At 40.3% G+C, this 22,882-nt stretch overlaps 1 protein-coding gene across 2 annotated transcripts in view; it reads right to left on the bottom strand.

Moving 5' to 3' along the window:
- THSD4 (thrombospondin type 1 domain containing 4) overlaps positions 1 to 22,882 on the bottom strand; it is a 243,552-nt gene that overhangs the window by 187,232 nt on the left and 33,438 nt on the right. For both annotated transcript variants that reach the window (XM_053954670.1, XM_053954671.1), the window contains exons 4-5: positions 18,808 to 19,223; positions 8,672 to 9,083 (exon numbers count right to left, since the gene is read on the bottom strand). In XM_053954670.1, coding sequence (XP_053810645.1) covers positions 8,672 to 9,083; positions 18,808 to 19,223 — 828 coding nt within the window. The remainder of the gene's footprint in view (positions 1 to 8,671; positions 9,084 to 18,807; positions 19,224 to 22,882) is intronic.

Genomic DNA, 22,882 nt, shown 5'->3' with positions numbered 1-22,882 from the left:
TTTGGGCTTTGTTGTTATTTTTTAATCTCACCACCATTTCAATTATTTCTGGGGTTTGTGCTGTTTTGTAGGCTGTTAGCTCTTAATGTATCATATGCAAAAGGTTTGTTTACCTGCTCCAGGCACTGCAGGGCTTGCAGTGCTAGGTTTCTTTTACACCACTTCTGGGGAAGAGGCTTTGGACTTCCATCCCTAGTCTGTGGTTAGGCAAAGAAACACATACTTGCTAGATATAATGTGACGTTTATGTTTCCTAACTTTCTACACAAGTCTTGGCAACTTGCTGTTTCCAAGCCCTGCTTAAAAATTCTAAATTAAAAAAAAAAAAACAACCAACCAACCAACAAACAAACAAAAAACCAACAAAAAAAAATAAAAAAAAAGAAAAAAAAATAAAAACAAACACAAAAAAAACCCACACCCCTTTCCCCAAAACCCACAAAACTAAAACTGGAAACTTGATAGCACCGCTAACAGACAGCTTTTTCAGTATCTATAGTTTAACTTTGGCAGCTTCTCCTGCACTTCCTTCTTCCTCTACTCACCTTGGTCAGTACAATTGTACTGGTGGTAGTTTCACTGCAAGTTCCTGTATTCATGCAATGTATGTTCTTTTCCTGCTATCTGGCTTGAAAATGTCTTAAACTTATGCACTGATATCAGCAATAACTGAACTAATCTAAAAATATGAGGAAAAAGCTACTCCTCTCATGTGCCAAAGCAGACACTGACACCTGACAGACTGTGTCTTTTATACCTGTAATTAATGGGAATAGTTAACAAATATTCATCAAAACAGCATTAAAAAGTTTTTTGTAAATTAACCATGACATCTGCAGCCTCCTCTGCTTAGAAAATCTGGATACAATTAAACTGACATATGAATAAAAAGCACATTTGTTCAAATTATGTGAGTGTTGAAAAAATTCCACACCGGAATTTCAGACAAACACTTTTGTCAATATGAATTGACAAGAAGAAACAAAGACAAGCTGGAATGCTTTCAAATCTCTCCCACAACACTTGCCTATATTGATAAATGACACTACTCAAATTTACAATACACTATTAAACAAAACTACAGATGTAGCAGGAATGCAACCATCTGGTTACAACTCAGAAGTCCCAATTTTCATTGATGAGCTTTCTCTTTAAAACTTGGCACAGAAGTTACATCTGAATGATAACCAGGCAACCTAAACCACCCTGAGTCCTGTTCTACTGCAGAACAAAAACCCCTATTCCATTTCAACAAGCATCCCAATGAAGTTTCCAAATCACTCCACAGGATTTTAAGTGCTAATGCTGCTATTCATAACTGATGAAGTGATGGAATAACTGTGGATCTTTTTCCTCTTTCCTCTTCTCCAAGACACATGTATTCCATTTATTCCAAGAATTAGCAAGGTAACTTCTCAGACAATTCCTGCTACATGAAACCTCCCATTCAAAGTTCACCGAGAAGTTAGGAAGGAAGAGCTTTAGGCAACTGATTTGTATTTTGATTTTGAGGCATTTAGATGAATTATTAACATTTTTATGTCACACTGCCATTACACAAAAATGAGGGTCTGAATCTTCAGCTATCCACAGACACAAATTCACTCCACTTGAGGCAGGCTTCTTCAGCTAATCATGCAACCCATGCAACAGGCTCAGAACTTCAAAATAAACCTCACAGAAGAAAAAGGCAACTCAATGCTTCCTGCAGTGCCATAACATATTGAAGTACTACTGTTAACCATACCTTTTGAAGTACTCTTATACATTAAAAATCAAGAAAATATATATTGGGAACAAATAACAAAGTCCATGGAAAATTCAGCTCCCTGAGCATTCAAGCTAAAACCCAAACATATCAATGACACTGAATGTATGAACTGGCTAACTCTAACACATTTAGTAGATTTTTTTATCACTGATACATACTCTCAACCTTTGTTTTCCAGTGGAATATTTCTGCTTTATGGCCTTAAGGTGTTTATTCTATCCTAGGCTCTACTGTATTTTATTTGTATCTTACTGCCTTTGAATAAAGTCAAAGATCTCATCCATAAGAACGTTACAGATCCCACTGGTCACTTCTCCCTGACCTGGAGAATACAGGACCTGGCTATAACCATGTATACATTACCAAATTTTCACCTGCACCTTTCCTTTTGGTCAGTGCTTTTATAGTTCTTGTCACAACAGGGCACGACTCCTGGACTCCTAGATGTTTAATTAAAGTGGCTTAGATTTATTGATCAAACCAACAAGCCTCTAGACATCAAGGTTTTCTGAATTGTGTGATTTTGGACTTATTATGAACATTTTATTACATTAGTAAGTAATCAACCTAGTAATAATGACTTTATGTAAAATAGCTCACTCTGTCTTACTGCCACAAGTAGTATTTTTTTTTCTTTAATTTGCATAATAAAACTCTTGGAGAGAGCTTTTAAAGTTACCCTAATATACTTTTCCTGATGATTTACAGCAGACAGTTTCCCATAATTATTTAAGCTCTAATAAGAATGTCATAATGCAAAATATTTTCCAAGACAGGGTTCTCAGATTTTGAAGGGGATGTCACATAACCACAGTGCAGAGATACAGAGGGAATTATTGTGGTCCAAGAGCTTCATCAGAGATGTCTCTCTGTGACTCTTTTGTACACAAATGACAACTGATCAAACTACATGAGACCCTTTATGAACAGTATCTCTGTGCCAGCCTCTGCTAAGTTCAGCCTGTACTGGTGCCAAATCAATCTGAATTAATATTTACACACCTCTGCTGCAAATAGCAAAATGTTCAAAAAGAAGGACAGTACAGCCCAAAGTAATGCAAGCTTTCAATAAGTTTCCTATGCACCCACAGAATGTCAGACTACCAAACCTACACACAATCCCACAGTGTTTGCATGGAAAATTCCTCACATAAAGTCAAGTTTAAATTTCCTCGGGAAAAGATATGTCATCTTAACCCCACTTTGCCACTTATGTCAAACACCTACTCTATACAAATCTCAAAAAGAGAATAAATAAACCCTACAGTAACTCCTTGGGAATAAGAAGGGGGTTTTCAGTCTAAAAAAAAAAAAGTTCACCTAAAAATACATAGGCTTTTGTTAGCCTTCACCTCAATGTGTGAGCATCCCAATTACATTTAAGAGCACACACTTGCAGCACCCCATATCAATTCTGAAAATACTTGTCTGGGAATTATATTTTCTGTTCCATACAAAATTAAACATTTCCATTTCTACCTTAGCTAAAACTTGAAGCACTGGAAATGTTTCAGTTTCTATAGAGTGGAAAATTTTCAAAACTGCTTGGGCAGAACACCAGTGAGCTGGTGGATGGTCCAAGATCCCAGGTGCCAGGGGACCCTGCCAATGCCTACCTATATCCTTAGGTGACAGAAAAGCACATCGCTGTTTAATGGACTCAACACATTCCTGCACAACATTGTAATTCTATTTAATTAGGGTTCTGCATCCAAAAAAAGCCTTTCAGTGGCACAGTTGTAACTCAGCATCAGTATCATCAGTAAGACTCTTTGGAAAATCAAATATTTTCATTTGTCCCATCTTGATAGAGCTGAGGATTGATCCTGAGTCTTTTACCTCACCTCTTCTCTTCTACTGTAAAACCTCTTTCCATTTCCAAAATTGGCTTTCAGATATTTCCCATTCCCTGCTCAGGTGCTGTTATCAAAAGCTCTGCATGCAGGAGCACAGATGCAAGCAGAAGACTCTTATTCAGAACCAAAAGCCAGCTTTTCTATAGCTGTGCTACCACATTAATAGCAGGCACAGCTGAGGAGGCAAGGCCAAGAAAGTAAAAACATTGTCTGTCATTGTCTTCTCATCCTATCTAGATACTTCTCCACAACAAAACTGGCTTCTTGCTAAACACCAGTGGCATAAAATACTGAGAAAAACAACACAGTGTAACTGGAGACATGACAGCAATCCACATGAACCAGTAGGAAAACTAGCAACTGGGAATGGTACTGGACAAGCTCAGCAAAATTTCATCCATAAATATTTCACTAAGCCCTCAGGAGTTACTCTTTCATACATTTTACCTTGACTTTTCCAAAGTCCTATATGAATTTGGCCAAAAATTCACACCTCAAGCTATAGCTAATGAAAATTCAGATTTTACATCTATTTAGTATCACTCTTCATGCAGAAACTGTGGAAGAATAGGAATGGGGCTGTGGCCGAGCCTCATCCCCAGTGGGGTGCAGCTGTGTAAGACAGGTGAGCAGCACTGAAGGAGAAGAAGTGTGGAATGCTGATGTGTATTGACCAATCACAAAAGAGTAAAAGGTGTTATGCATGTGAGAAAAAAAGGTATACAAAGTTGTACTGGGGAATAATAAAGGGCTGATGCTTGCCACCATTTTCAGCATCAGGCATGCATCCACTGTCACAAAACTACCTTGAGTAGTCTGGAATATCCAGAAGCCTGAAAGCTTCCTTGTGTACACTGTCCAAGAGACCTGCAGCCTGGAGTTGGTTTACAAATACATTCTCACACATTCAGGCACTCATGAAGAGCTAGTGACTTGGCAATGCTCAAGACAATTAATTACAGAAAGTGCTCAGTAAACAAATGTTCCATTTGAGTTGCTTCCTTTGTTCTGGTGACAAACCACACAAAGAAGGTTGAATTCAAATTCTCCTTCAACCACACTTGCATATAATTCCTTCTCCTTTAATGCAGGGGGAAATAAGGGAGATTTACTCACCACTTCCCTATTTCTGAAGGAATTGAGACTACACTGGAAGAATCCTATTGTATTGCAGGTAGCTTATGGTTTCAGTTAGATCAGCCAGAGCTGTTTGTGAGGTAAGGAGATTTGTTTGCTGCCTGTTTCCTGCTGAAGAGGGTGACAGGCAGCTGTGTGTTCTGAGGTGAGCTTGTATGCAAGGTGCTGAATAGAGGAAGCCACTTATATAATAAGAAAATAGGTTTAACGACCTGCAGGAACACTTGAACAAATACAAGCACTTCCGAGGTTCTCCCTAACCAAACCTCACAAGTTTACCTTTAATGAATCAATCTGTCAGTCATGTGAAATGAGTTCAGCTATCAATGAAAAAACAATAAATGTACAATAATGAGGAAATGACCTAATGGACCAAGGCAGATTAACTTAATTTGTTATTAATTAGTTGCCCTCAGGAGAAACTGCAGAGGGAGTGGCCAAACACCAGGATAAGGGTTAACAGAATACTTCCAATAAATGAGATTTTCAGTTTTGGTATGCTCCAGGAAGAATCAAAGAAAAGAAAGAAATAAAAATATACTGTTCTCTGCTTGCTGGCAAGACCATTGGTACATGTCACTGCTGATAAATTAAATTAAAGCCCGCGTGCAGAAGCATTTAATCAGGAAGAACAAGCAAACAAAGTGAAACACTATCAGCCTTGTTTTGTTCTCATCCTGGCCTTATACTAAAACTGTTCTTAGCAACTTCTTTTTTATAATTACATTAATTACCACAGTCTGGGGAGCAAAATAACCCTGAATAGCAATTACAGCCTCTCCAAGGGTAACTGAAACATTACTAAATAAAGAATATCATTATGTAGCTAGAAGAAGCTACTTCAGCTACAGTTTCTCTTTGCTATTAAGTCTCCCTACACTGCACTACAGATTTCTTTATAACTGTATTTATACAAGCAACAATGGCAAAGAGGCAGTAGCAGTGTGCTCATCTATGTTTTCATCTGTTGAATTCTTCTGTTTAAACAACAGAGTCTAAAACTAACATGAACATATTTTCACTCCTGTTCTCTTCTATCAAAAGAGATAGAAGTGGTTTGCCAATGGCCAAACCACTCACCATGCTGACCTGCATGTCCAACCACTGTCCAATTCACAAGCTCACTGCCCTCTACTCTCCAGCCCACTTGCCATTCTCAACAAATGCTCTCTATAAACCTTCCTTCTCCATACCCTGGCAATCTCAGATTGCTTTTTTCTTCCACCTCATTTCTAACTTCCTCATCTCTTACCCCTTGCCCTCTGAAAAGACCTCTTTTCCTGGAAACAATTTTGTCACATTAAGTCAGGCAGAATACTGTCCAACTTTGTGCACTGATGTGTGAGGGATGAAATAAAGACTGGGACATTTGTGTATCACTTGGACACAGTGAGCAAATTTAGCTCAGAAAATTTTCCAAATTAATGCCCATGCACTAAGGTCATTTCCTATTTCCTTCAAAAAACAGAAAGTGTTTTTCGAAAGAGGAATTTGTCCCAGAGACTATTCTCAGAGGCTCAAATTAGCCATTCATGTTTTCCATTCCAGACAAATACACTAAAGCTTTCTTGACATTAGGTCTTTTCAATCAACTGCTCTAGTCTCAATCAATGAACTTTATTCATAAATAAAGCAAGAGTCATAACTAAGAAGTAAAAAGGAACTTGTCTGATTTGTTTAGGTTATGTTTTTGTTATCCTGTGTTCTATTGTTACATATTCCACTATGCAGGTTCCACTAAACAAATCAGGATTTCTAGGAGGCAGAAGAATCAGATGTTCACCTATCAAAAAAAAATATGGCCTGTCATGTCAACTTATCCAGATCTCTCCTGAATATTCTGCTTCTAATATGCAAATACAGACGTCTTCATCTTTGCAACACTAAGATTAGCAGGACAAATAAGAAAAACATATTAGGAAGACATACTATTAGGGAAATACTAAAAGGGTGCAGGCAGAAACTGGAAATTTTAGCAGGATGAAAACCACTAATGGGGACAAAGAACAAAACCTCACTTGCCTCCCACATACAATGGGAGACTGCCTGGAGCATGCAGCTACACCCAGACAAACATTTCTGAACCAAATAGTAACAGATTAAGTTTTATTTAAAAATTGACAGAGAACAGATTTTCACTCCTATAAATTAGGAAATTAAAATCAAAGCATGTAGAATTGAATGCTGGTAAAAGTATCATCTGAAACAGAATGCTCAGAGCACCACGGAAAAGCACTGGAGTGGTCCAGGCTACTGGGAGCTGTCTCTAAATGCTGTTTAGAACATGAATAGCACTCACAAAAGAATAACCTCATCTTAAGGGACTGAGAAGTAGACAGCCTTCATAACATGGCCTATCCAAACTCAATTTTTCAATTTCTTTCATGGAAAAACATTAGGCTTGTTAGTGACTGTGGTGGTTTCACCCTGGCTGGGTGACAGGTACCCACTAAAGCCACTCTATCACTCCCTAACACAACTGAACAGGGAATGGAAAATATAACAAAGGGTTAATGGGTTGAGATAAGGATCAGGAGAGATCACTTACCCATTTCTGTCATGGGCAGAACAAACCTCACTTGGGGAAATTGACTGAATTTATTAGCAATCAAAATCATAGCATGAAGTAAAACAAGTCTTAAAAACACCTTCCCCCTAAGCCCTCCCTTCTTCCCAGCTCTACCTCTTTCCCTCAGTGACATAGGGATACAAAATGGGGGTTATGGCCAGTTCATCACAGGTTGTCTCTGCTGCTGTTCGGGGATAAGAGTCCTTCCCCTGCTGCAGCATGGGGTCCCTCCCATGAGACACAGTTCTCCACAACTTCTCCAATGTGAGCACTTCCCATGGGCTACAGCCCTCATTAACTGCTCCTGCGTGGGTTCCCACAGGGTCACAAGTCCTGCCATCCAACCTGCTCCAGTGTGGGCTCCTCTCTCCCCATGGGTCTGCAGGTCCCTGGCAGGAGCCTGCTCCAGCACGGGTATTCCATGGGGTGACAGCCTCCTCAGGGCATCACCTGCTCCAGTGCCCTCCATGGGCTGCCCCACAGGCTGCAGGGGAATCTCAGCTCCAGGGCTTGGAGCACCTCCTGCCCCTCCTTCTCCACTGTCCTTGGCCTCTGCAGGGCTGTTCCTGTCACACATTCTCACTCTGCTCTCCTCTGGCTACATCACACCTGCACAACAGCTTCGTTCCCTTCAGAAGTACAGCATCACAGGGATGGTACTGCCATGGCTGGTGGGCTTGGCCTTGGCCAGCAGTGGCTCCATCCTGGGGCTGGCTGGCATTGGCTTCCCTGTTGGACATGGGGGAAGCTTCAGGCAGTTTCTCATGGAAGCCACACCTGCTGTCCCGCACCCCTCCCCCCTACCAAAACCTGGCCATGCAAACCCAACACGCTCCACTCCTCACCACTGTGAATCACAAATACTTAAGAATTACCATGAAAATCCACATTCATCACACAAAAATCAAAATAACATCACAACACTGAATGAAAGAGAAAAATCTACACTAAATTCATTCCCTTGTCCGTTCACCACAATTACAACTAACAATTTCCACCATTATTGCATTCTCATTGTTCAGCCCATGTTTGTCCCTCTCTCAATTACTACACTTACCTCAAATTCCTTCATGTTTCCAGGTTTCATCAAATTAGAACTCTGCATATTGGTAGGTGAGTGACTGATTAAAGCCCTTGAAGGTACAGTATTAGGTAAATGTAATATCATGGAACTACTTTCAGTATTCCCCAAGACACTCTAAAATAAGTTCACAAAAATAATCATTAAATTAATTTTTTTAAAAAATTCAACTTAAGTTGACGATTAGGTTAACATTTTGCATACTAGGGAAAACCAACAGCTGTCCAACACAGGAAACACAGGAAAAGCAGACTTACATTTGTGTTGCAGAGTTTATATTGCTTGTAGGCACCAATGCACACGATGGCTGCAGCCCTCTGGGGCTGGGGCTGGCCCTGCAGGGCCTGAGGGTTGGAGTCACCGCCGTGGAACAGGCTCTGAGATACAGGGAACGAAGGGGACTGATAAACCGAGGGCCCCAGCACTTGGTGTCCTGCCTGGGGCCCACCTGGCTCCTGGTAAAGGCTCCCGTGCTGCAGGGCAGGAGCAGCTGCCTGGCTGTAGGGGCTCATGAGACTCGGGCTCTGCTGGAACAGGTGGCTCCTTGACGACTGTCGCTGTCTCCGCAGCTTCTGAGGCTGCTGGCCAGTATCAGTTTGTAAAGGTAAAATGTATGGCACTTTTCCATAGCCATACTTTCCTGGACCAATAGGATTTCCATTTCTGCTTCTAAAAACAGAGAAAGAGAGAGAAAACAGTTACTGACTCCATAAGCAAAGGAGCATTTAGGTATTTACAGGACTTATAATAAATATGAACAAGATGTAGTCTAGCTTGATGTATTAGGAATCTCAGAAGGCCTTGATCCTAACACTGCAGTCTGACAAGTAAGTTGGCAAAAAACATTTCTTCCAGTTCAGAGCAATGAGTGAATACAGCTATTCTGGGTGACATTTGCAGCTCAGGAAGGAAGACACCATTAAAGAAAAAAAAAATTCTTTCTGTACATAAAATACATTTATGTTTTTAATATATATGCAAAACAGACTTGAACTCCAGTGAAAACCAGAGATTATAAATTGACATACTTTTATTTTCTAGAAACAGAAGTGCTACAGATGTCAGACAGCCACCAGATCAAAGGGACCTTTCTTTGGGTTTGTTTTTATTTGGGTTTGTTTTCTTCCCAAGTCTTATATTCTCCCAGGACTCTTGCTAGCTGGGAACCCTCAAAGTCATTTACCTCCCATTCCAGCCTTATGGCCACATGGGGCTTTTAATCAATCTTCCTGGCTCAAGATGTGTGAACCAGAGTGCTGATTTGCCCTAGCAGATAAGCAACCAGCACTCTTGAACAGTTTATCCCTGTTAATCTGCTCTGTGACCATGACAGTCATTGTTGAGGGAAGCTTTTGGTAGTTACAGCAGAGAGAGTAGTGTAATGGTTTTTGGTATTAAGGGAGGGAAATGAAAGCTTCCCAGAACTATACAGGAGAGGAAAGAAAGAGAACCTGTGAGCCTTGTACCTACTTAGCCAGATCTAAACAGGAGTGAGATTACACAGCATTAGTTTTTCTGTTGCTCCCTAGACTGAAGAAGAGCAAGACAGACTAAGAGGAAAGCAAGTATTCAACAATATTTGCAGTCAGCTAGGACAAAAAGGGGGGAAAATGCCATCAAGAATGGAGTTACCATCTAAAGGTAAATTACTGCCTTGCAGAAAAGCATTATGTAATTCCTGTCTGCCCACAGCCAGCAGACATCCCTGATTTACTCTGTTCATCTCCAGCAGAGGCATAACAGCTGTTTAACGCAGATCTGACAATCTCCTTTCTCTGGGCATAATTCTCACAAACACATACACCTCTTTGATTGCTCAGACAAATCTCTTTAGCACTTTGATAACAAAAATGATGGGCCCCTTTAAACTTAAGCCAACCTAAATATATTCTTTAGTTCAAAAAATGCATTTGCCCAGACAAGTAAGAAAATCAGATTTTGTGCTATTAATGTAAGGGTTGTAGCAAACATGATGATGATGATGATGATGATGATGTAGCATGCTTACTGTCCTAACTTTTAACCATTTCTCTCATGCTGAGAATATGTCAGCTGTGAATAGTAGGAACTGGCCCCTCTTAGCACATTAGTAGAGTCAAAAAGGAATTTGGTTGTTATAGCTTTTTCTAATTTTAGCCATAAGCAAACGTGTGCCTTGGCAAATCAATGCATTATCACTGCCTCACAGACTTCATGCTAAGAACAATGCTTTGAAGCTGAAGTGGTCTTCAAGACTGAAGCACTTTCAGAGCTGGTGGGCTGGTTATTTATATTGAATAGAAACCCTCTTTGAACTAAGGATATACAGTGTCTTTAAAATACACAGGTAAGATTACAAATTTCCTGGGCCTCTACCTCTTCTCTTAAGTGCTCTTTACACAGCCTTTCTCCAACATAACTTTTTCATTTTTTCCCTTTTTCCATCACTCCCCTTCTCCTTACATTTCTCCCACTGCCTCTAAATGGAGGTTCCCTGGCTTACTTCCAGCTGAAGCATAACTCATTTTCTTTCTCTTCTGATGTCAGGCAGAATAAAGAATGTATTTCCATGAGCTTTTCAGCATTTCATTTATCTTATCTTCTAGTATCAAAGTACTTCTCTTGTAAATGAAAAAACTGCAAGGGTAAACATTAGCAAAACTACTCATTTATGACAACAAGGAAGACTTGTACAATTGCTGCAAAGTTTCCTTAGAATGAACCTAAAGAAGCTTCTGATTTCTCACATTTTCAGTTCACAACCTTTCACTGTTCCTGAAGAAATAATATAATGTTTTGGAAAGGTAACAACATTCAGCTACCAGTTTCACAGGGATAAGGAGAAAAAGGATTGCATAGGAATTACAGATTTTTTTTCCCCCCAAGATTTTTTCTTGTCTATTGGCAGAAATAATTTCACAAGCAGAGGGAGATGGTTTTCTTCCCTGTATTCCCAGTCACAACAACCACACTAATCAAAAGACAACAGAATCTCACCATAGAACCTCAGATAGAGTACAAACAACACCTAGACCTTTCTTTTAATTTTGTGCAGAGTTTGGTCAAGTTTGAAGCTTTTTTCAAAACCTTCAAAGGCTTTCTTTACCAGGAGTCCTGTCCTGGAATGAACACTGAAGTCCTCTAACATGCTAAGGAAACACCTGTCCTCAGTGAGCCTAGTGCAGCTGCACTTCTGGGTGCCCAGGGCCCGGCATTTTCCAGGTTCTTGTGGGTTCTCCTCACCTGGGAATTCAGCAGCTGCCTATAATCCATTCTCTGAAGTGTTGCTGGCTGTGGTTGTGCTCTATCAGCACAGCAACCAACCCAGAGCTAGCACCTACTCAAGTTGAACTTAACACTGATCTATCAGCAGAAATAGAGGTTTTATGGGCAAGATGAAAGTGGAAGAAAAGACAGAAAACACGTAACAAATTTTATTTATACTTTATTTCCCAAAAGATATTCCACATTATTTATCACTGCAAAAGTCTTTTAAACTATACTGATTTCTGCTTTGGCGTTGTTGTTATTAATTTCCATTTCAAAAAATGCTCCAAAAGTGCAGTTCTTTGATTTTGGGTAGAAAATTACTTCTAAAGGAGCACAGTCCCCTTATACCCCTATCAAAGCTTTTTGGCTTAAATGTAAGCCCTTCTACTCATCATGGTTTTAACAGTAGGTCAAATTCTCTATAACTGAATCAATTACACACATTCTAACTTAATTAAATCTATTTCTGTGGAGAAGTATATCAATATTTAATCTAATACTTGAGGTCATAGCAAATTATCTGTTTTGCAGCACTACATTACTGTAATTAATTGACAGGTTTTAAAGGACACTACCCAGCTACTCACAGTTCAAGTATTTAGTACAGAGTTGCCTTGATTCTTTTTCTGAAGAAATGAAAGTGACTTATTGGCTATTCCTGTCAGCAATGAACCTATTGAAATATCACTCAAATATTTAAAATATAATTAAGAAAAAAAAAAAAAAAGGGAGAGGGAAAAGTCCTTGGAGACACAAAATGTCAAATTGGAAAAATCCTGGTCCTAATTCTGTAAGTTTCTGCTAACAGGATCACTATGGGCATATATTTTTAATGTACTTTTTTTATTACTTTTTTATTACTAGATAAAGTTCTTAAAATAATTTCAGACATGCATGTTTAATCCATGGCATTTCCTCCATAATTCAAAACTGTGACTGGCCTACAATTGCCCAAGTCAATCATTTACTTTCCAGCCCTCCTACTGCTTTTAATTTTCTTTCATGCTTTATATATTATTAGGCACACAGTTAACAAGGTGTACTTTAAAAAGATTCCACCATAAATTTTTTCCCCCTTAAGTCACAAAATAAACTGTCTTATACTGTTCATAACTGTTAGTGAGTTTACACCTCACAGTTTTTTAGATCCTTTGACAGGAATCATTTTTAACAAAAATGACTGACCTACTGGATCTGGGAACAGGTTTCTATCTACTCAAGGAGAGCTCCCACCAGTCAGGTTGATTCCCATCAAAAGCCACCATGCATTGGCACTCCCACTGCACCACAGCCTGTGCTGCTCTGCATTCCATGTACTCACTTTTCACTGGCTCAGAATCAATCTGGAGAAAATCACTTAAACATGAATGAAAGAAGGGAGCCCTTTGACTGCTTCATGTTACAAAATGCATGCCTGTCTGCTCACTGATCTAGAAACTGGTCTTACAGCAGTGAGCAGACACCTCTGTGAAATGTTTGGTGACAAAAGCTCAGGCAGCCTTCTGAGAGAGCATCACACACTGCAAAGCAGGGCCAACAGCACCAACCTGTGCCACACTGTAGCACATTGTTCCCTTTACCAGCACTGACTTGTGTCACACTCCAGCACCTTGTTCCCTTCACCAGCACTGACTTGTGTCACACTCCAGCACCTTGTTCCCTTCACCAGCACACTGCGGGGCAGTTTAACAGGGCAGGCTGTCACTGCATCTCATTATTGGCATTTTCATGAAATAAAGCAAGGGAACTAACTGCCTTTTTTACATTCATGGTAACTTTGGTAACCACACCATGATTTGTGGATATGCACTGCTTTTCATGTATCACACATACATAAAAGTAGTAAAATCATTGTGAGCATATTTGTCCTAAAAAATTCAACTGCTAGAATTCACATAGTAACCAACAATGCCTAAAAAGTGTTTCTTCTGAAGAAAAATGGATTATACCACATTACACCACAAAAACTCTCATTTCTATATCATGTTAGGGGGAAAAGATATTTACATTTTTCTGAGACAGTAAAATCAAACAGTAAGGTCACTAAATAAACTGTCTCTTGGGAACAGGTTTAATTAATGGAGTTGTGAACTATCTTAAATGAAATTTTCCATCCTCAGAGATCACCACTGATACCCCAGCTCAGCATAGCTGCAATATGCCCAGTACAATAACTTAGTATATTTGCTTTTACTGATCTCTCAGCAAGTGCTGTATAACCTCATTTATGTGACTTTCAACACTGAGATAGGATTTCAAAATTCAAACCCAAATACTTCAATCCTCTTTTTCAACAATACCTCTGATCCCAAGCAATTCTTAGCCTCTTTAAGATTTGATTGAACAATGCAACAACACAGTTAGCAGGTAAACCAGCAGAAACTCAATGCAAGTAATCCCCTACCTCTGCTGAGCTGCCTTACCTCCTTATAGGAGGTTTGGTTCTTCCTAGCCCTCACTGAAGGAGCAATAATTCAGTAGTACCCAACTAAACAGCAGCAGTGCTCTCACTTCCCCTCCTTCAGTGAGCCCAGCTCAGGAAGGGGTGAAATGGTCAGTATTAAGAGTAAGAAAGCTCAGGTGGTTTGCAATTACAGTATTGTGTTAGGGGTTTATTTCTGGTAATCCCACTCAAAGCATGCTTGCAGTAGCATAATAAAAACTGGTATTAATTTGGTAAATAATGAGACCTAGAGCATGTCATGGGGATTAATACCCTGATGAGAAGTGTGACAGCAAAAAGACAACCTGAGGCTTCAACCATCCCAACTAGCTACTCATTTTGTGAAGAAATACCTCATTTGACCATTATTGCTACTAGATCCTGTCCGGAATTTTATTCAGAAGGAAAATAAACACCTTCCTCACATGGCTTTACATTTCCCAAGTGCTACCAACATGAATTCTTTGATTACCACTGCTGCTCTTAGATCTTTCTGTAAAATTTACCCTTACAAAGGCATCCAATCCTTCTCTCTCTATCTTCCTTCTGTACACACACCAACCCACAATAAGCTTTTATAATCATAGTGGGCTTGGGGTAAAATCCATCACATTTTCATTCTGTGAGAGAAATAATGAAAAGAGGGGTGGCTAAGTACTTGAGCTGGGTTTCACTCCAGATACTAAGAAAAGCAAACACTCATGCCAATAAATATAAAGCCTCACAACTTGAGAAAATAATACCTTCTTGAACCTGGAGGTCCAGCAGTCACACATTTTTCCACCTCTAGGAATCAAAACTGACTAGCACAGGTCACAGAAATTGCATCACAACTGTGATCACTGGTTAAGGAAATAACAACAGAATTGTCCTTTTAAAAGTTAACTGTAGACCTGTTAACAGAGTGACCTACATTTGCCTGGTCAGAGCATCTGTGGGAGGGGGCAAAAGAAATACTTTCAGAAAGGAAATTCTGGTTTGACATTAAATGATGCACTCTTCCTTTCCATCGCTCAAAGGTCCAGAAATGCAAACTGACCCTATACAGGGTACAGAGCAGCACAGCAGACTTGCACGTCAGCTGCTGGCAGCAGAATAAAGACCCAGAGCTGATGTGAGTTGATGATTTTTGAATTATTTCCTCAGTGCAAATTTTTCCTCTCACTCTTCTTCCAAATACACAAGAAATGCTTTAGGGAAGCCCTTTCCTTATTAACATACTTCTTTAACTTGCACTATTTACGCAAGAATGCTTTAGTTATTTCATTATTCTGATGATAATTCTAGTTTTTTTCTTCCTGCTCCTATGACCCCAGATACAAAGTACATATCATGCTTACACAAGTGGACACTGAGGTTTGCTGCTCTGCCACCAAAGCCTAGGTGAAGAGAAAGTGAAGGTGGCAGCTGTTAACATCCTACACTCAAACACATTGGTGAGAAATTATGGTTCTGTCTTCTCCATCACCAAAACAGAGAATTGAAAATGCAATATTTAAGAAGTACTAAAACCTAGTCCATGAATAATATTTCTTTTCAAGATGTGTTTTCTCTCTTAAAGCATCTTATCTTTCTGCATGCCCTTATTACTTTTCCGTATGTGCCTCTCAATAAAGATGTCTAAATGCTTCAATATTTTTTCACTATCTCCTCTTTCCTGTTTGTTCTTAGTGTGTGGTGTGCTTCATGTGTTTTAGCTAGGTGAAAAATAACAAACCAAGTCTGTGCTACAGGAAACTCAGCTCTTCAAAGCTGGGGAGAGCTCTCTGCCTTTGCCAGTGTACAAACAGTTATTGTAATTAACACATTTCAATCATGCAAGAACTCTTCTTACTGCACTGAGATAAAGAGGGGAGCACTAAAATTTTTTAAACCAGGCTTCTAATTGTAGGTACCTCAAACCTCACTCTCCCTGAACTTCTCATGCAGTTTTGGTTGCTAATGCCTAACTAAAGTAAGTTTCAAAAGATGAAAATGTGAATACCCTCTTCAAGACAAGGTATAGCAAATTTTATTATATACAAATTCTATTTTGGATTTTGACCAAAAAAACCTAATCAGTTCTTTGTCAGCTGCCTGGAAGCAGGCAGAGAACATTTCCACTTGCTGGTAAATGATACAAACACACTGGGCTGCTGTATAGGGCTGCTATTGCTGTCGAAAATCTTTGCCTTGGCAGCCATCCAATTTCATTCTACCATGTTATCAATGTGAGCTTATCTCAGTCACAGATATCCATTCCTCTCTTATTGTTTTATGGAAGTCTGCTAAAATGACAGCTTTTATATAAAGTTCAGTACAGTAAATAGAAATACCCCAAAAAGTTTCCACTGACTGTACTTGTGAAAACACAAGTGTTATTTAACAGCCTGACATGAATTTCTAATATCATCCTTTTAGTGAACACTAACCAGTTCTACAGTATATAAAAATAATGTGTAGAGTAACTCACATTTTGAAATCCATTTTCCATATACCTGATAGGAACAGTAATCTCCTTTATATAGAAAGTTTTTACTCTGGATTTTGTAAATCAAGGAAAACTATTAGGTTTGTCATTCAAAATTATTCCATTTTCAAACAACATTTTTCGTTCTCATTCTGTTTTTACAGTCACCACCAAGGAATCTGAAAGTTATGCAATACAACAGGCTTTAAAGCCACCAGGGACCTCCTAACAGAAGATGGAAATAACTTATTATGCAAGTAAGATTAAAACACTGACCTTGAATCCAGTGTTTTGCCAAGGGGCAGAGTGTGTGGGGGTGGAAAATCAACTGTGGTACAGAAGCTTGTACTGTGCTTAGGAAAGCACGAGAATTTTCAAAAGCAGACACCTCCATCATACAGGAAAGTGAGCATTTTAATATTTCAAATGACAAGGCATTTCTTAGGAAATACCACAGCTTCAGTTCTGCACACAGTCAGTATCATTTTCTGCTCACCATCCCGGGTTCCAGCCAATCCTGCAGTGATTGTTCCAAACCCTTCCAGTCTGTGCTGGCCTGCAGAGGCCACCAGAGCAGCAGGGACAGCCCGTGGGGATGGAAGCCCAGCAGAGTCAGCGGAGCTGCTGCAGAGCCAGGCCAGCTGGGATTCCCTGGGAGACAGAGGTGCCAAGGGCTAGAGCAAAGAGCCTTTGGATGGCTTTGTGCTGACAGTTCAAAGCCAGGCTCCCAGTGCCAGCAATAACCCAGCCATGCACCAAACCTGGGCCTGTCACACTGCACAGCCCAGAACAGAAGTGCATTATAGCCAATTCTAAGTAGGAAAACAGAAAAAAGAAAATATGACTATTGTCTCAATGCACTCATGTTAACACTACTAATCCTGTCTCTGGCACTCCCTGAGCTTCTGTAAGACCATCAGTGCCACACTGAATTTATGTTCAACAGGCCTAGGCTACATTTGCATGGGTTTGACAGAAAGACAAAGCAAATCGGCAACACCAGAGAAGATCAACATCTGTACAGCTGGGCCCAATTTTTGAAACTCTTGCTTCACTGAGACAGGCAGGAGCTTAAGAGGTTAATTCTATTTTCAAGTATTCTTTTATATGGACAGAGTTTCTTGCAGGGGTTGAGAATGTCTTTATCAGCAGCAACAGAGATCTACTGTCTTATTCCAGTCAGGCTGGAATACTGCCTCAAGGTAATATTCTTTCTTAGGCTGTTAAGGACAGCAGAATATCTTTAAAAAGGGAATTACAACTGACTGCTTCACTAGGAATCTTAAAGTTGCAGATGATATAAAGGAAGGTTTCTTTGGTTATGTTTGCAGGTGAGGACTGGGGTGTTCTCTGTTTGGTTGGTTTTGTCAGCTACCCCAAAAAACTTCCCTTCATGCATCTCCCAGAAGACAGCTGAGAGGGAAAGAACCAGAGAGCTGCTGGAATGCATATTCAGAGGAAAGACAGAGAGAAGAGACATTTAAGGAGTGCTCCATCCCAGGAGATCTCCATGCCTGTTCTGCTCAGTCTCCAGACTGGAAACACATCTATTTTCCTTTCACACATATATATTAAAAAAAAAATCTGATAGATTGGCATCTAAATGGATAAAGAAGTGTTTTTCCAGAAGTGGGAAAATTAATTGGAATTACTTGTAACAGCACAGCTTCACCCAGCCTTAAAGGCTGTTGCTGTGAAATTAATAAAAACATATACAGTGTTTAAAATATTCTATGTATTAAACAAATAGGAAATTTTGCTTAAAAAGGTGGTAGGAAGAAAAAAAAGAAAAAACAGAAAACAAAAAGGCAACAAATAGACATACAAAGCAAAAATAGAGTCTTGAATAGAACTAAAGTCAACAGATAATTGACCATCCTTTATGAAAAAAGTTGATTTTTTTTTCCAACCAATTAATATCAGACTGGCTGATGAAGTTAAGAATACAATTAGAAAACAGTTATTTGTTCTGATACTTAATGGAAATGTCAAATGAGAGTGCAGTAGAAAAGGGAAAACCTCTCAATAAATCACAATACAAATCTTAAAAGGAATCTGCTTAAATGGTAGATTAATTACATCTGTCCTTGGACATCATGTAAGTAATCAAGGGAGGGCCTTGAAGGCAGTAAGGCAGAAGGCAGTAAACATTGTAAAAGTCATTCTCGCTCTCTACTAACTTCCCTGCAAGCGCGCCGAGCCGCAGCTCTCGGTGCCTCAGTGCCGGGAGGAGGCCGCGGCCACGCCCGTACCTCCTGTCCGGCCTGGCGCCGTGCCGCGGGCCCTGCGAGTGCCGGCTGCCCCTCAGCGCCGCCCGGCCGCCCTGGCTGCTGTTCCGCAGCCCGGCCCACGGCTGCTCCTCGTTCCTGTGCAGCGGCACGGAGGTGCGGATGGCAGAGATGACGTGGCCGGGGTAGGCGGACAGCGAGTCCTCGTGGTGGGCGCTCTGGTGGGCCAGGGCGCGCTCCGAGGCCGGGAAGTGGCGGCCCGGCCGGCGGTAGCCGCGCTCCCGGTAATAGGCGGGCAGGCAGGGCCGCGTCTGCTCCATCACGCCCCCGCTGCAGCTCCGCGAGCAGGCGGACCAGGGGCCCCAGCTGCCCCACAGGCCGGGCACTCCGCCGCTGCTGTCCTCGGGTGCATCGCCTTGCTCCTCTATCCTCTGCGGAACCTGCAGACACAACGCACAGGCTTAGGAATCGGAATTCACACTGGAATTAAGAGGGGAGCACGAATACCTCGGTGTTCAGCCATTCACTCCGCAGTCACAAGAGAAGTAGAATGGCATAGGAAGTAACTTGTCTTATTCCATGCCTGCCAAAGGACTGCCGGTATAGGGGAGGTCTCCTACAGCCATCAACCGTTGAGACAAAAAGTTTGGGGTTGCTTGTTCTGGGTTTTGGGGGGTTTGTGGTGTTTTTGGTTTTTTTTGTTTGTTTGTTTTTTTTGTTTGTTTGTTTGTTTTTTTTTGTTTTTTGTTTTTTTTTTGTTTGTTTTTTTTGTTTGTTTGTTTTGGTTTTTTTTGGTTGGTGTTTTGGGTTGGGTTATTTTTTGGTTTTTCTTTTGGACTATCTGGATAGAAATAGATTTTCTTTGTTCTCAGCAATGGAAAAACTGCATGATGCAAAGCTTGGAAATGTGTTAATATTACCAAAAGCAGGAAATAAGGTCATTTTTGGTAATGAAATTGGGTTAACAGACACTCACTGCTCTGCTGCACTCTGACGCTTCAACAATGGAGAGTGCTGGTGGTTGCAATAATATTTCAGGAACTCCCATCTAATGTGGAACTTTTTACAAAGGCAATAATGTAAGAGGACAAGTTGATTTCCAACCAACCCAAAATGCTGCTAGAGTTAACTCTTATATTACCACTCTTACCCCAGTCCTCACATTACCACTTCAGGATGACCCACTCAATCCTACATTCACAGAAATCTCAGTAAAAGATGGGGAAAATTGTTGGTCTGGAGTTCAGTGCTACTTAGTCCATACTCACCACTCAGCAGCACAAGTCAAGTGAAAGAAAGAACTGCAAAGGCAGAAGATCCTTCTAATGAAGGAAGCTAGGATGGATTAGGAAGGGCAGGGTCTTTCCACAAGGAGAGTTAACCCCTCAAGCCAAATATTTTAAACATCCTGACCTTGTGATTGGAAAGGTAGCAGCACAGCCAGGAAGTTACAATCACCCATCCCCATCTCCAAGGTTTACCCATTCTTGGAGCTAGATACAGTCAGGATTTCTCAGTATTTTGCACTGAGCAAAGTACTCAAACTTGCAGTTTTTCTCTTGCTTCTCTTGACCAACAAGTGGGATCACAAGTTTTTAAGCAAGTTCCCAATATCTGATTCTCAGTTATTAATATGCAGAACATTCTTTTAAATGAGCACCCTTTAAGTAGTTTATTAATACTCTGAACAAGCATTGTACCAACAAGAACACACATGCATCAATTCAGCTGGGAGACAAGAAAAGGCACTGTCCACAAACACGATTGCTGTACCTCTCCAGCCCTATTCTAGTGCAGCTACCTCAAAATGAGCTTTGGAAAGCCAGCCTTGTCTGTCTGTCACTTCTCCCACTTCACAGCATGAGAACCTAAACCCGTGACTTCCATTAATAAATTTACCTCAAACACTATTGTATAGCAGCACAAGATTTCCATCTGCACGCTGGGTCTCTCATCACAGGCACCACGCCATGGTAACTGAGCTGTGCCCCAGTGAGCCAGGGAGCACACCCTCCTCATCAGCTGCCTGCACACAGGGCAGGCTGGGCTGGAACGTGGTCTGCAGGCACGGCTGGAATACAGCATCACAGTACAACAAGCAAGCCAGCACAGGGTTTGTGCTGCTGCTGTGTAATAGTCAGTTGTTGTCTACATAATCTGAAACATTTCCCCCATCTGAGGTTGCTCTCACTCTTTCATCACCAACCACAGAAAAAACTGCATTTAATTATGACTCCTGATTAATAAAAAGCATCTGCATTAGTGTGATATGTTACCCATTTCTCCCATGTCATTTGAAAACAGGAGCAGATGTCTCTGTATTTAATGTCTTTTTTCCTGTGCATACCCCATTTGGCATCAGCCTTTAAAATTCAATAGCCTGTACAACCTAATACCACATAATGTCAAACTTAGAACATGCAGCAAGGTCTTTCTGGCTGCTACATTTGCTTCCATATCCAATAACAGAACACCACTGGCTCACACTTTGACCAACTAAACAAACTATTCTTCAGTTTGTGATTTTTCCAGTGAATATTCACTGCCCATACTTACACTATGCATTAATGTGCTCTACCTCAGATATAAAATGGTAATGACTACAAACAGAGACACTCTTCTGGTCTGAACTCAGTCTGCAGTAAAATTTACTTACTATAAAACTAACAGTCCTTTGTTATCAGACAAGGTTTCACTTGTTTGGACTAAATCATTCCTACAATGGTTCAGTACACCTGGGGTTTTTTAAATGCCAAAGACACTCATGCAGGCAACAACTAAAAACTATAACCTACAAGCAATTCAAGTTCTCACTAACATAAGAAATGTACCATTTTTCAGAAATAGAAACTGAATAGTGAAAAGTATCAACCTGCTACAGAGAGAACCTTCTGGCTGCCAAACTTCATTGCAGCAAGAATGGGTTCAGGTAAAATGATGCTTCATATGACTGAAGGCAATGTAAAGTAATTTCACACCCTCTAATCCTCAGAGTGAAAGAGTTGTAGACACAGCACAAGAAGGTTTAATACAGCTAGTTAAGGAAGAACATAAAAATAAAACTTTAAAAAGTAACATTATAATGTCATACTGATAGAAAAATTCATCATACTACTTAGTTGTAAGATAACAATATTTTGAGATGGGAATTTTCAGTAGCAAATCAGGTTATGAACTTCTATTTTCTTACTTTTCTGACTGAATTCTTACTTTGAGTAAGATATGGGCTGCAGATGGATCTTCAGAGGAGATGATGTGATTGATGGCATAATCTACTCAGTAAATTTTACTAGGAAAGACTGAATAAACTGAAGCTGCTTAGTTTAAGGAGTGAAAAACAGAGTGGACAATAATGACATTTCCAAACAGTTTACATAAATACAAAGAGCTGTTACTTTTCTCTTTGCAGCAAACTCGTGTTGAGTGTGTTGTTTATAGCCAACACATGAATAACCATTTGGATTTAAATTTAATCAAAGGTGATCCCAATTAAACGAGGAAACTGCTTAGAGAGAAGGCAAACAAAGCCCGGGAACAAATTGCCTGAGGAGATCCCGGCAGCACTGAGACCAATCCTAAAGCTCTACCAGGAAAACGAGGTGTTACTGACTCTTCCCCAGGGCAGAGGAGCCCAGTTACAGCACTCACAAGCCGGTTCCCCTCCTTTGATCCTGTGATTTCCAGGTAACTTCGTAGCCAAGAAGAAATTCTGCCACAGTTCTGTGATATAGCCAAGAAATTACACGTGAAATTACAGGATTCAGCTGAAGTATTTCAGGACCTCTCAGACACACCACATACTCAGAGATCCCTGACATTAGGTCCCTCCTTCTCTTGTTTTAAGAACTACCCATTAAAAGCACACTTTCTGAAAGGAAGGGTCTGAGCCTGCACTGGGGAGTAAGTGAAATGCAAACCAAACTTTTCTTGCCAAATTAAGTCATGAGAGTAAATTCTTTAAGAGAATCACATAGCCCATTAATAGAGATATCAACCAACCCATTTAATCTACTTTGCTATAGTTCATGAGTGATTCCTTCTCTAGGTGACCTAGACTCATTCTAACCATAAGTGCACCACCAAGATTTTTATTTTCTGC

This window comes from Vidua chalybeata, chromosome 13 (genome assembly GCF_026979565.1).
Source record: "Vidua chalybeata isolate OUT-0048 chromosome 13, bVidCha1 merged haplotype, whole genome shotgun sequence".
Lineage (NCBI taxonomy): Eukaryota > Metazoa > Chordata > Aves > Passeriformes > Viduidae > Vidua > Vidua chalybeata.
Note: the sequence above shows the minus strand (reverse complement) of the source record. Positions and strands in the feature narration are given on the sequence as shown.